The 12,797-nt window shown below is 37.3% G+C and overlaps 1 protein-coding gene across 5 annotated transcripts in view; it reads right to left on the minus strand.

Annotated features, from left to right (window-relative positions):
• Positions 1–12,797, minus strand: part of ADD1 (adducin 1) — a 60,327-nt gene that overhangs the window by 18,041 nt on the left and 29,489 nt on the right. For 3 of the 5 annotated variants that reach the window (XM_084286323.1, XM_084286322.1, XM_084286326.1), the window contains exons 2-10: positions 12,567–12,779; positions 11,197–11,359; positions 9,976–10,127; positions 6,925–7,005; positions 5,959–6,108; positions 4,703–4,846; positions 4,456–4,554; positions 3,926–4,102; positions 1,731–2,075 (exon numbers count right to left, since the gene is read on the minus strand). In XM_084286323.1, the coding sequence (XP_084142449.1) occupies positions 1,731–2,075; positions 3,926–4,102; positions 4,456–4,554; positions 4,703–4,846; positions 5,959–6,108; positions 6,925–7,005; positions 9,976–10,127; positions 11,197–11,359; positions 12,567–12,761 (1,506 nt within the window). In that variant the 5' untranslated portion in view covers positions 12,762–12,779. The remainder of the gene's footprint in view (positions 1–1,730; positions 2,076–3,925; positions 4,103–4,455; positions 4,555–4,702; positions 4,847–5,958; positions 6,109–6,924; positions 7,006–9,975; positions 10,128–11,196; positions 11,360–12,566; positions 12,780–12,797) is intronic. The other 2 variants (XM_084286325.1, XM_084286324.1) reach the window with 1 other exon arrangement.

A 12,797-nucleotide genomic window follows, 5' to 3' on the forward strand; every position in this document is an offset into this window, starting at 1 on the left:
TGTAAAGTAAAAAATGGAATGAACATGGAGCTGTGAAATACTCACTGATGATTATCTTCTCAGATAAAAACTACTCCAGCTTTTTATCAAAGATAGTTTTAGTCAAAACAAATATAGAAACAGCCTCAATATAACAAGCTACTTTTTCTTTAGGTTAGTAACAAGCATTTCAAAAATTCAAATACACAAACCTGTTATACTGTATGAAATTTTCTACTATTTCAGCATATCATTCAACAAGACTAGTTTGAGCAGGAATTTTGCTTCAATCTTTCATTGATAATTTCAAATAGATACTACTACCTATTTTGTAAACTACGGTTAAAAGGATCCAAACATATGCATAGCTTTAAGCTTTCTTCTGATAAAGACAAAACTATAGCTGAGTTTAATAAGAAGTTGAGGTACAAACACTATCTGTTCATCTATATATTCACTTCTTAAACCAAAAAGATACCACAGAGACAGAGATCCTCAATGTTGCCCCCTTTTTTCAGTGTTTTCTGTGTGTTAACACTGTGTTTTAGTGCATACATTTCCTGAGTATTAAATCCATAAAAGTATTCAAAATAAAGAACTCTGACTGTATTCAGAGGGGAAGCAGAGTTTTTAAAGGGGTAGATAAGAACGTTTTCCATGCTCTGGAAAAAACACCTTTTCAGAAGCACCAATTCTATCTTTAAGACCCATCTGTAACCATACTACCATTACACATAGTACCACTAGTAAAGTGCTACTGAACTACTTTGAATCTAACTGAAGTCAGCTGTTACAGAAGCTTGTACGTGTGCAAATTCCTGCCTACGTTTTAGATGCTCTGCATATGCCCAAGAATATATCAAAACCACATTTACACACCAACAGCTATTGATGTCCATCTAAAAGCATTTGATACTCTTGTTTTTCAATTAACATATCTTTCAGTGCAAAATTTAACTGTAAGCAGCGTCGATAAACAAAAAAAAGCACCGGTTGCAGAATCTATCGATTAGTGCCTGCTGATGGCCTGAGCTGCACTTTAGTCATGCCGCACCCAGCTGATACTGGAGGAAAGACTTTCCATTTATGGCCATCTACTTACATGCAACACTACATGCAGAAGGCAGCTGGTTGTGTACACTCAGAGGCTTTGGGGTAGACAAAAGTGTAGTAAACAGGACAGAAAGAGGAGCTCAGAAACTAAGCAAGAAAAAACTGCTTAAGGAAAAAGAACACAAGCAGTTTGAAATCAATTCTATCCTCTCATACATACTTATAGAACTCTGCTGGCTTGCAAATTAAGTTGGTATATGTAACAGAGGGTAGCATTTGATTCGTTTTCTAGGTATCAGTACAACAGCACATTGAATAGTTAATTTCCATTTGTTTTAATTGAAAAGCTTTCATGCAGATAGAATTAGTAGTTCCCTAACAAACTTGTCCTTTATTTAAATGCAGAATCTATTCAATCAAAACCATGAACCAGTTTGGTCATTAGCTTGAAAAGCCAAAAGAAAAGAAAACCAGACGCTCCAAGGTCTTAAGCAGTTTCAAGCCTTATGAAGGCGTAAGTTTTTTTACAACTCACATCTAAAAGCCAGATTAAGTGGTTAGTAAAACAGCAGTTTCCTTATATAAGAAAGAAGAAAAGAACTAGGATAGTTAACTTTTTTCTTCCCAAAGCCTCTAAGTGCCAGCCACCCCAAGTTGCTCTACATCATCTAACTATGAACAGTAAGGTAGGCACAGACCAAGCAGTTGGTAATACAGCTTGGCACGCAGACACCGGACGAGAGAGACTGCAGCAAGGGTTTCACGTGATCGTGTGTAATGTTCGTCCACACCTTAGTCTTCGACTTGGGACTGCTGCCATTCTGCCCTTCTTCAGAAGCATCATCCCCTCGGCCAGAGTTCAGCCACCTTGTCTTCTCTCGCTGCTGTTTCTGAAAACTGTGTCTGAGGGGGGAGCAAGTGCCTGATTCGCCATCGCTAGTAAAGGAGTAACCTGTCACACTAGCTGGGATCTCAACATCGCTGTACTTTTTAGATTTCTCTCTCAGAGCAGGGCATCGATAGGGGTAGCCGGTTCTGTAACCCTGAAGAAGCAGAGCAAGTACAATTAGTCTTCTACACCTTCAAATTTTTCAACAGATTACTGAATTTCATTGACTAATAATTTAGATTTACTGTAAGGAAATATAAAAAAGCATTTGTACATACAAAATGTAGGGCACATGAAAAGATCCCTTCTAACAATCTAAAATTCAGCATATTGTATACAAGTAAAGGCTTCCTTTTTTTTCCAACAACTACATCCATAGCCTCCTCCCTTTCTGATCTTCTCTACCTATACTGTTTCTTCTCCTGCTTCCTCTGAATTACATTTTGTTTCCCTTTTTACTTTCTGTAATACTACTGTCACATTTCCCTTTCTCCTTACTTCCTGCCATGTTTTGTTCAGCATTTTACATACAAAAAGGACATTTAATCATTTCGCTAAGACGTTTTCCCCCTTACAAATATTTTCAACATGGCTCAAGGCAATAGTGTGAACCACCTCTCTTGAAACACTCCTTTAGAGAAGAAAATAATTGTAAAGAAACTCTATAGCCACGCATATGTGGGACTTGTTGCAGAAGTTCTACGCATTAAACATTGCTGAGGTGTTATCTTGGCTGCTGCTCCATCTTTTACTGATCAGAGATCATCTTGGCTCATTACCTACCACCTAATGCAATTAACTGTCCAGTCTAATATGTGGCTACTTGTAATAGTAAGGGCCTATGATGATAGTAAGCTTCTTCCTATCTTTATGTTCCTAACACGTGCAATGCTATTTCCCTTACGATTTTGTTTGCAATAAGAACTGTAAACTGATATTCCCTAGAGAAAGTGAAATCCAACTGGATCTGCCAAAGATACCAGTCAGTGACGGGGAGTTTCACTGTCCCTAGCCAGCTACATTAACAGTCTGATTATTGCTCACTAAATTAACGAGAATTTTTCTATTAACTTCAGTTTATCACTAATCTCTCCATGATCATCACTAATCTCTTCCATCTCAGATGAAAACATTAGATATTCAAATTACTAATGAAGTAGCCTGATTTATTTTTTCCATACTACAAATAGAACATTGATCTAAGGGGTAAAGGGGCTATTTACTACTAAGTGGATGTGCTGATAAGTGTTTTAGATGTTATCATCAGTGCAGATCCTGTTAGGGACATATACATCATGTTAGCATGAAGACTACAGTTTACAAAGACAAACATGAATTAAATCACAAGTGTTCATTACCACTGTTTATAGTCACTACTTTGGAGCCTTCTGATGGGAAAGGTATCATCTTTCCCATCAAAGCTGGAGAGCAAATATTGTTGGTCATTCATTACAACTATGATTTTCCTAAAACTATTTATCTGAAGTTTTTGTGTATTTTTGTTTGTTTTGTTTGATTTTAAGTCTGTTTCTTGGGTTCTTCTAGGATCTAGCAGCATCTTATTAAGTAAAAAGTTTTATTATGCTGGATCCAGCACCTGACAAAACATTAACATTGTTTTTACACATTTGGGGAGGAGGTGGGAACAGAAGGGAGGGAACAGACCAAGGAGTAGGAAGCACTACAATACTTTCATCTGAAGTGCTAAATCATACAAAGATCCCTCTGATCTCACTGATTATGAATACACAAAAAAATTCAGATTATGAATAAACAAGAAAGTCAGAGATTGTCCTTCACAAAAACACCTGAAGCATTCTTTAGATGCTTAGTTTAGATGTTATTTTCTTTTCTGGCAGCCCTTAATCTTTGGGAAGGAACAGGCTGCAGGCTGTATAAACAATCCTAACTAACTACAGCCCATTCTTTACTAATGTCTTTACTGCAGCTTTTTATACTTATACATTGTCATTTGAAACAATTAGACAACAACGTCTGCCTTACCAGATTATCGAGCATTCGCATAAGAGCTTCAAATTCCTGTTCGCCAATCTGCCATTTTGGATGGGATACAGAACCCTCACCTGCTGGAGACTCAGGGGAACGAGACTTGGCTTTATACTTTCCAGGATCTAATAACACTAGGTTGTCAGGTCCACCTGCACTGGCCAGAGTACGTACCTTAAAAACAATACAGTCAACTTTTAGTTTCTTGAGAGGAAGAGAAGGGGAAAAAGAAATCAAACTAGAAAAAAAAAATAGTTAATTTTAAAGCTAAATAAATCAACATACTTGTTTGTACCAAAGTTGCCTTAAGGCTTTCAAAGCACTTCTATTTTTAACAGGCAGCTTATATCAAATCAATGGTTCTAATTCAGTATTGGAATACTGCTGGTTAAGCCACCATTTTGGATGTCCTCATGTAATATAACGATTTCACAAATCACCACATTAGTTTAGATCAATAGTTTAACCAGTAAAGCACAGAACTGTTAATCTGTTCAAAGGTTATACAATCATACTAAAGTTCTTACTTGAATCTCACAGGCAAGCACTAGGTTATGAATATAGTAGAAAGCCTCCTCCACAGTCTCTCCAACGGATACTAAGCCATGGTTTCTGAGAATAAGGACCTAGAGAGGCATTGCAAAGAAGGTTAACAGCAATAATGCAAGTATTTTCAGTGAATTAAATATGGATCCATTTCATCTTGCTCCTGATTAAAGAACATAGCTCCCTTCCCTCCCACACTTGTCTTTAATTCTAGCTGTAACTACTGACCTTGCTTTTCGGTCCCAAGTTTTTCTGAATAACCACCTTTTCTTCATCATCCACTAAAATACCATGGTAGTCATGATAAGCTACATCCCCTAGAGAAAGTGCTTCAGGTGAAATCGGCAACAGACCACACTTCATTGCAGAAACCTGAGGAATATTAACACAACTAACTTTAATTTCTTGCAAGAGGGGAAAAAACCCAAAACTGCAAAAGGTACACATCTGGAATACTATAGATAGATAGATAGTTATATAGAGATAATACATTTCAACATATTGATATGCAAGTATAAGACCACTCTAGATGGCTCCCTAAAGCAAAAGCTTTTATTTATTTATTTTTATTTATTTTATGACTTCCAGATTGGGTACAAAAGTCTCATTGATCTTGGGTCTGACTCAACACAGCTGCTTTTACATGACATGAACAATAAATGTGAAAATACTCAGTGTTAAAAAAAAAAAATACAATCAATTGCATTTTTGCATCTGTCATTCCTTTCATTCCAGTCAGTGATTTTTGTTTTTCTCCTCAAAAACAAAGGGTCGAGTGACAAACTACAACACACACAGGGAACTCTGCAGCACTACTAAAATTAAGGAACACTGCTAGACTGTTATACCTGACAATTTTAGCAATCTCAGTCTCAAAATGGTTGCATCACTACTATTAATCAGTTAAAAATAAATGAAAACGACAACTTTAAAGTATCTGTGACACTTAGTGACCAAATGACTCAAAAAATTTCAAAGAGGCAGAATTGATTTCTAACCAGTTTCTCTCCAATGAGTAATATCTGGTTTAAAAAACATTTGAGTTTATCCATCTGTGCATCTACAACATTTTTAAGGGAATGTTATAACCTACCTGAAGTTGTGCTACCAGAGCTTTTTGTACTCAGATCACATGAAAAAATTGAAATATTCAAGAAAACTTTGATAAATTGTGCTTTACAAAAACAACATGAAGCAGGTTAAAGATCTTATGATGTAGTGTCAAAATACAGGGTCTTTTGTGGTAAAGGACACACAAACACAATATTTGTGCTTTCCAATTATAGAGCTCAATATATTTGTCTGACCATTTGTGTAATGAATGAATAAGGAAAATCTGACTGATTTAGCCACATATTTGAAGACAGGAGTAGAGGCTTCATGCCTTTCAAAAAGGAAGCAAAACTATGATTAATGGGGACCCACCTATTTTCCAGTTTGGGTGTGTGTGGGGAAACTGATCACAAACAAAACAGCATGCTTACCGCTGCCCCTGCTGGAGTGTGAATATGAACAATGCATTTAACATCAGGTCGAGCTGCATAAATCGCAGAGTGCAAAGTAAAACCAGCTTGGTTTACTCCCAGGTTAGTGCTCCCACGATCAACTACATCTCCCTGTATATTGATTTTAACCTGGAAGTGAAAGAAAATAGTTTAATAAATCAAAATCATCAAAAACCTGACTTAATTCATCATCTACCACTGATATTCTAAAAGTGTTATTTTAACAGGTGTCAAAACGTGCATGGGAGGGCTGTAGGCAGGTGACTAGGTCCCTGGCTTGAGGTTGAAGTTTGAAATGTTACTACTCTGCACCTGCTTCACCTTACTGCTACCCTTTTTTTTTTTTTTTTTTTTTGCCAGAGCAAAAGAATAGCTTGAAAGCTTCCATTTTGATTCAAACCAAGAAGTCAACCACATTAACTCAAGTTGCCTTTAGCAGCAAGTAAAGAAGAAAAAGGCTCACAAAATGCTTCCCATAAGCAAGCAGTTACTGGAGTAGTGTCTTCAGCTGCTACCACTGTCTCAAAAAGACACTTCATCTACACTCTTGACTACTTATATCATTAAATGACAACTGAATTAGGCATCTGACACAGTATCTTCAAATTGTAACAAGCATTTATGTCTGAAACATATGTTGCTTCCTTCAACAAACTTTACCCAGCAGGCAATAGCTTTCAAGGGTACAATGTGGTTAGCTACCCCAGTGAGTTGGCTCCTGTCTACAGCTAGATCAACTGCAGGACACCTGGTGGTGAACATGTGGAAAGAAATTTCTCTTAGATGCCTCAGCTGTACCAAAATCAATCATGTTCAATAAAGCTATTTCACACAGGTAACAAACAAAGTAAGGTACTTGCTGGGATTGAACTTAAACAGCTACAAATACAAATAGCTGAATCTGTTCTGTGTATTTTACAGTTGTGAAAAATAGTAATTGCTTACCAGACTGGAGGCAGTCACTTCACTGTAAAGGAGTCCAAAAGGTACAATGAGGAAGTGTTCCTGCTCAGAATTTACTCTGGCCTAAGGATAAAAGATGAGTAAAAGCTAAGTTATTACAAATAGTTTATTAAAGCATGTGATAAGGCCCAAAAACATGAAAATTCCTTCCAGTTCTTGAATATGGAATGGGTAAGTGTGCCCATAGCATAAGCAATTCAACTTTCACGTATGTCACAACAGATAATCAACATACGGCACACTTAATTAACCCATGTTGAATAGAACCAGATGCCAGAGTATATGCCAGAGTCCTTCAGATTGGTGGAAGATTGGTAAATGCTTACATCCTGTGGAAAGGACAACTAGATTGTTCCTGATAAAAGGAATTATGCTGTATGATAAATGCAAAAAAGTTTGTGTTTTTTTTCTAAGAGGAGTAAGTTTCTACTCCAACTGTATTTATATTCTAGTAAAATAGAAGGTATGAAATAGAAGTGAGAAAATTTAAGAATTTGGCCCACAAATCTCAAACACCTTGATTCTGAGTAGGATTTCATCACTGACCTTGGTGCCACGTGAGATATCTGTGAGTTTGTAATACAAAAATAATTCTGACTTCAAAATATTCACAGTTGGAATGCATCAGTTTCACGACAGTACAATAAGAACTACTGGACAATTTTAGGAACCTCCCAACTTAAAAAAAAAGATTTCACAATGATTGAAGTCGGAAGGAACTTCTGGAGGTCATTTGGTCCAACCCCCAAGTCTTCCCTTCCCCAACATGCACCTACTTTACGCTCACTCAGGTCTTCTACTACTTGCAACACTAGCTACATATAGTTCCACCAGAGAAAAAAGATTTTTAAAATAAATTGTTGATCATTAATCTAGAAGCTTCAAGCACAAATTTGTTTTCATTTTGACAAGCTGGTAACGTGCTGGTTCTGTTTAAGGCTGCATGCTATGGCAGGTTCAGGTTAACCTGTACTTTTATGAATCACCAAAACAGTTCTCCATTACAGAACTGTAAGTGATCTAAAAAAAATCTTTTACTTAATTACACACAGCAAAAAACAGGTTTTACTCAAATGCTCTGAAAGCTAACAAGAAAGCCTGAATGTAAGACCAACAGGCAGCAACTCACAAACCACCTAACTTTCAGATTAGATCCAGGAACTGCTTGTGCCCTCACAGCTAACCAAGACTCAGTGAATGAAGTACATTCTGCTAACCCATAATCTCAAATTCTGCCTAACCCTGGAGGCATCCAAGCTTACAATACATTGCTTCATTTGACATGAAAGCTCTTGACGCTCTGTAATTCTGCTTCTGTGTCAGGACTGCACCAGTCTGAACAATTCCACACACAGCCACTGCCAGTGATTGATAAGGATCCAGAGAAGCAAAGATACTCCACCCAGCTCCCTGATATGCCCAGATTGGTGTGTGCTCTCATATCCTCACAGTTCTTTCCCCCTGTAACACACAGGGTCACAACCCTCACAGAAGGCTGTTGTATCTCAGATAATAAAAAAAGATACACACTGATGGCTTTCAACTTAAATGCAATCGCCTAGTAATTAGAGCGTCCATTCAAAGAAAAATAAAAGAAAAAAGAAGACCTGGAGTCAAAATCCAGCTCTGCATGAAGCAATAATATCTGCCACACTCTAAGGAGTGCCTTACTTCCACAATACCATTAAATGTACGTGTATACAGAACAAAGGTGAGACTATTTTGTAAATACAACAACCTTGTTCCACATCAACTTCTGAAGGTAAATTACAGCTCTTAGTCACCTTTCAGGATGCTATTCATTGGAGGAGTCTGTAAAGGAAAAGTTGAACTATGACTTGTGATTGCTGGTGACAAAACACCTCCAAAAACTTTCCAACACCACTTTGCCCTTCAAAAGCTATCTAAAATACTTTCAACACTTTCAACGTCTCATACTCCTAGTGTTCTGTCTTCCATCTCAGCTGGTAACAGATCATCTAACAAGCCTGTGCTGCCCCCCTGCCCAGGCCTCGAGGCACATGGCTCTGAACCCATTCTCCCAGGCGTGAATGTGACACTAGAAAGCCATCTCCAAGCCTGCTTGCTTGGAAGTCTTTTTACCGCATTAATGTGTCTGACAAAATCAATTCTCCTGTCACGTATGAAAAATCAGGGGGTGGCACAGAGTTGTTTACAAGAATCACTATGTTGGATACATTCCCCTACTGAAGTAACCAAATGGTCTAAACAACATTGCCCTCATCTCGTGCCTACCCATATCATTTACAATCTTCATCAGTTCACGGGTAATATACCTTGAAATCTCAAAAAGCAGTAATAATGAAATTACCATTTTTCATTCAGATTGCACCAAAAAAAAGAAAATGCATCAAGGACAACCTCTGCTATGTAAAATACACAATTCAGCTCTGTTAGGGAAACAATCGACTGGGTTGCACACCACAGCTGTGACTTCACTCATGAGACTCATGTTGATCATTCTTCTGGCACATAAAACCTCCTTGATTTGACCTCCTTGTCATTCTTATTATGGATGCCAGCGATTACTCAGTCACAAAGAAAATTGTTGGCACACAGCATGAAGCTAAACAGTCCGCTCATGTTCAGAAATACTAATGGTTTCTTTTTCAAAAAGGTCAGTAGAGAATTTTCTGTAAAATTGAACTGTATGACTAGTGAAAAGATATTTTAGTACTTAGTAAGAAGATGAAGACATTACCTTGCAGAATAATACATATCATTATTCAAAACATTTAAGATACTACGAGATTAAGTCTTTCAGAAGCCTTAGGTTTCATCGTAAGAACTTCCATGCACACTCTTAAGGCTATTCAGGCTATGGTAGCCGATATCCAAGCTGTTTTAGTTCTTGTTCTTGAGATGCCAAGACTAAATCTCTTCACTATTATACTGCTTTCAGTACCGCTTTGCTCCTCTTCCACACAAAGAGACAATGACAGATGAGGGAGGGAAGCAACTCACTTGCACATTAAAACAATTGGTTCAGTTATCTGTTGATTCAATACTCACTGTTATGTGATTGTAAATGAGCTGAGACCAGCCAAAGAGATCTGCTAATCTGTAGAAAGCTGCCAATTTACATCGTAATAACTTCTCCCCTTTTTCATAAGCAATGGAATCAGAGCCCCTCAGATCATTCACTGGCGTCACCATGCCAAGACCTGAAAAGGAGATGGGAAGAAAGCACAAGGCAGTTGTGTACAACAGCAGTTGAAACCTATCACTGTCATAGTGGACTTTTCTTACTAGATTGTATCAACATGTTAGTCTAAGAAATGTACAGCAAACTTTAATTACTATAACATCATAATGCACATGACATGAAACTATAGTCTCTGACACAATCTTGGATACAGTCAGCACATTTCCTTCCCTAATATTCATTAGTGCTAAGGTGACAATGAGTTCTCAGCAGTTTTTCCCCCCTCTCAAAACTCATGATGGTCTATAAAATGCAACTTTCCACTAATAACAGAAAAGTGTAACCCCAAATACTCCACTTTGAGATATGATTTTGTATTCCTGAAAGGGAGAACTGTTCATATAACAAGATGCACAACAATTCATTTAATTAAGAAACAATAAGTACAGGCTAAACAGAGGAGGAAGATTATGGTAAAGCATTACAAATTCTGTAGATCTAGTTACAGTCCATTGAAAAATGTGATTTAGAGTAGCTGTGACAGAGTAGAATCTGCCATGCTACAGTCTGAACTACAGATTACCTCTGGAGCACAGGCAGGGATTTATATTATCCTAAGACAAAACCTGTGCACACAAGCATTTTCACACCTAGTTTTTTATTACGCTTGCCGATGTTTCTTGTCTATAGCTTCACTTTGCAAAGGAAAGCTGCAAACAATATTTCAGTGACAAAAAATAATTAGTTTTTAAAGACCTTCGCTGTTGCTATTAATGAGTTTAATTTTCCTGTACAATGTTTACCAAATGGATTGTAAAATGTTTAAGTTTTCAACTAGTGCTCACTATCAGGCTTACCTTTCAATTAAGGCATTTTACTTGATGTGGCTTTTGATATGAATTATATACATGAATCCCACTGCATATCAATGTCATTTAGTAACTAATCAATTCATTTTCTGTCTGCAATGCTCCCTTGAGCGGACAGGATATTATTTAAACTTCACAGAACATTTCATTGCATTCACACTGTCTTCATTTTAAGCCTTTCAAATAAGAGAACTCTATTACATGTTTAGGTGCACTCACTCATGTTTAACGCAGCCATTCCGCCTTGTGGTGCTGCTGGGTAGACATTTGGCACATTCGTTGTCATAAAATCTGCAATCTGCTGTAAAGCCAATAAACCCGTTGGATTCTTCCCCTTTTTAAATTGTTCCTGGATCATGGATTCCAATTCTTCACAAAAAGCCTGGCAACAGGACATGTCATATTGTAAAGCAAGCATGAATGAACTTCAACCTTTCATACAGAGCTTCTTTTTAACACTTCAATGGAAGCATGCTATCTCTTTTCTCCAAAGCAGTTCAGTGCAGTACTACTGGGTACACGCTGTTACTTGCAACTGCTGCTGTCTGGAGCCCCAGTGACAGGAGTAACTCTTTCTGTAAATGGAAATGTCAGTATTCTCTCTCATTGAACCTATTAATATGGATTTCTGGAAGACGGAGAAAGATGTACCAGTGACTTAAAAGAACACAAAACCTGAATGGAAAAGTAGCTGAACCAGGAAAGAGAAGAAAAAAATATTAGCATGACTCTGAGGGAACTAAGAGCCAAGGAGGTATCCAGAAACACACAGGAATAGCCACTAGATTTTAAAACTATGCTTAAACTAGGGGTCTCTTTACTTCTTTTCTAACTTCTTGTTATTGTTTACCGTTGGCAGAAGGAAAACAACATTTTTACCATGGCTAGTAGACAACACTGCTTTTGACAAAAATACTGGAGTTTTTATTAAAAGTATGCCAATAGTTACATGAATCTAAATAAAAGGGGTTGGTTTCACATGAAAACCAGTAAATATAGCACTACATCCCTACTCTTAGCAAAGACATGTCACAAAGCGCTTTGTATCTAAAGTTACCCATCGGTTACCACAAAAGGAACAAATTTAATGAGAACAGTTTTGTTTTGTGCACTCTCCAGGAGGAAAACATCTTTAATAGTAAAATTTAATCATTCACTGATTATTGCGCACCTTTTCTGGAAGGGAAGCTTAATATTTCATATATCAAAATAACAAAAAAAAATGAACGTAGGGCAGACCTGCCCTGTACAAGTTACTCCTGGAAGAGTTACTTAATTTAAATGCTTACATAAATGTTAAAATACAAAAAATGAGAAAGTGTCTTACTAGGACTAGATGGATGGTATGAAAAAGTGTTGACTGATTGATTATACACAAAATTTTGAAAGCAAGTCTGTGAAGCTGCTTCACGTGTAGACATTCAACCAGATAACGTGAGAAAATCAGGCTACAGATACTTTTTTCTGATTAGCCTTTCCTCTAAAGTAACTCAGGTCTAAGACAACAAACTTCTCCAGTTTTAGAGATATTAAAATAACAGATATAATAAACTTATCGCTTTAAAAAGATGTGCGTTTTCTTTTCTTACTGGGCTTTGAAGAATCATGGAGACTCTCTTCTTCTGTTCCATCATGTTAAAGTCCTGGCGAAGGTCGGGTGCCATATTTCTCTCTCTCAAGTAATCTGGATTATTTTCATCAACTCGATCAAAATACCTCTCTTTATGAGGGGCTGTTGTCGGAGGTGGTGAAGTCACCACCGCTGCACCAGAATCACCATTCATAGTACAATTTTATGGAACCTATGAAGGGGGGATCAA

This window comes from Netta rufina (assembly GCF_964035555.1).
Source record: "Netta rufina genome assembly, chromosome: 4".
In the NCBI taxonomy this organism is placed as follows: Eukaryota; Metazoa; Chordata; class Aves; order Anseriformes; family Anatidae; genus Netta; species Netta rufina.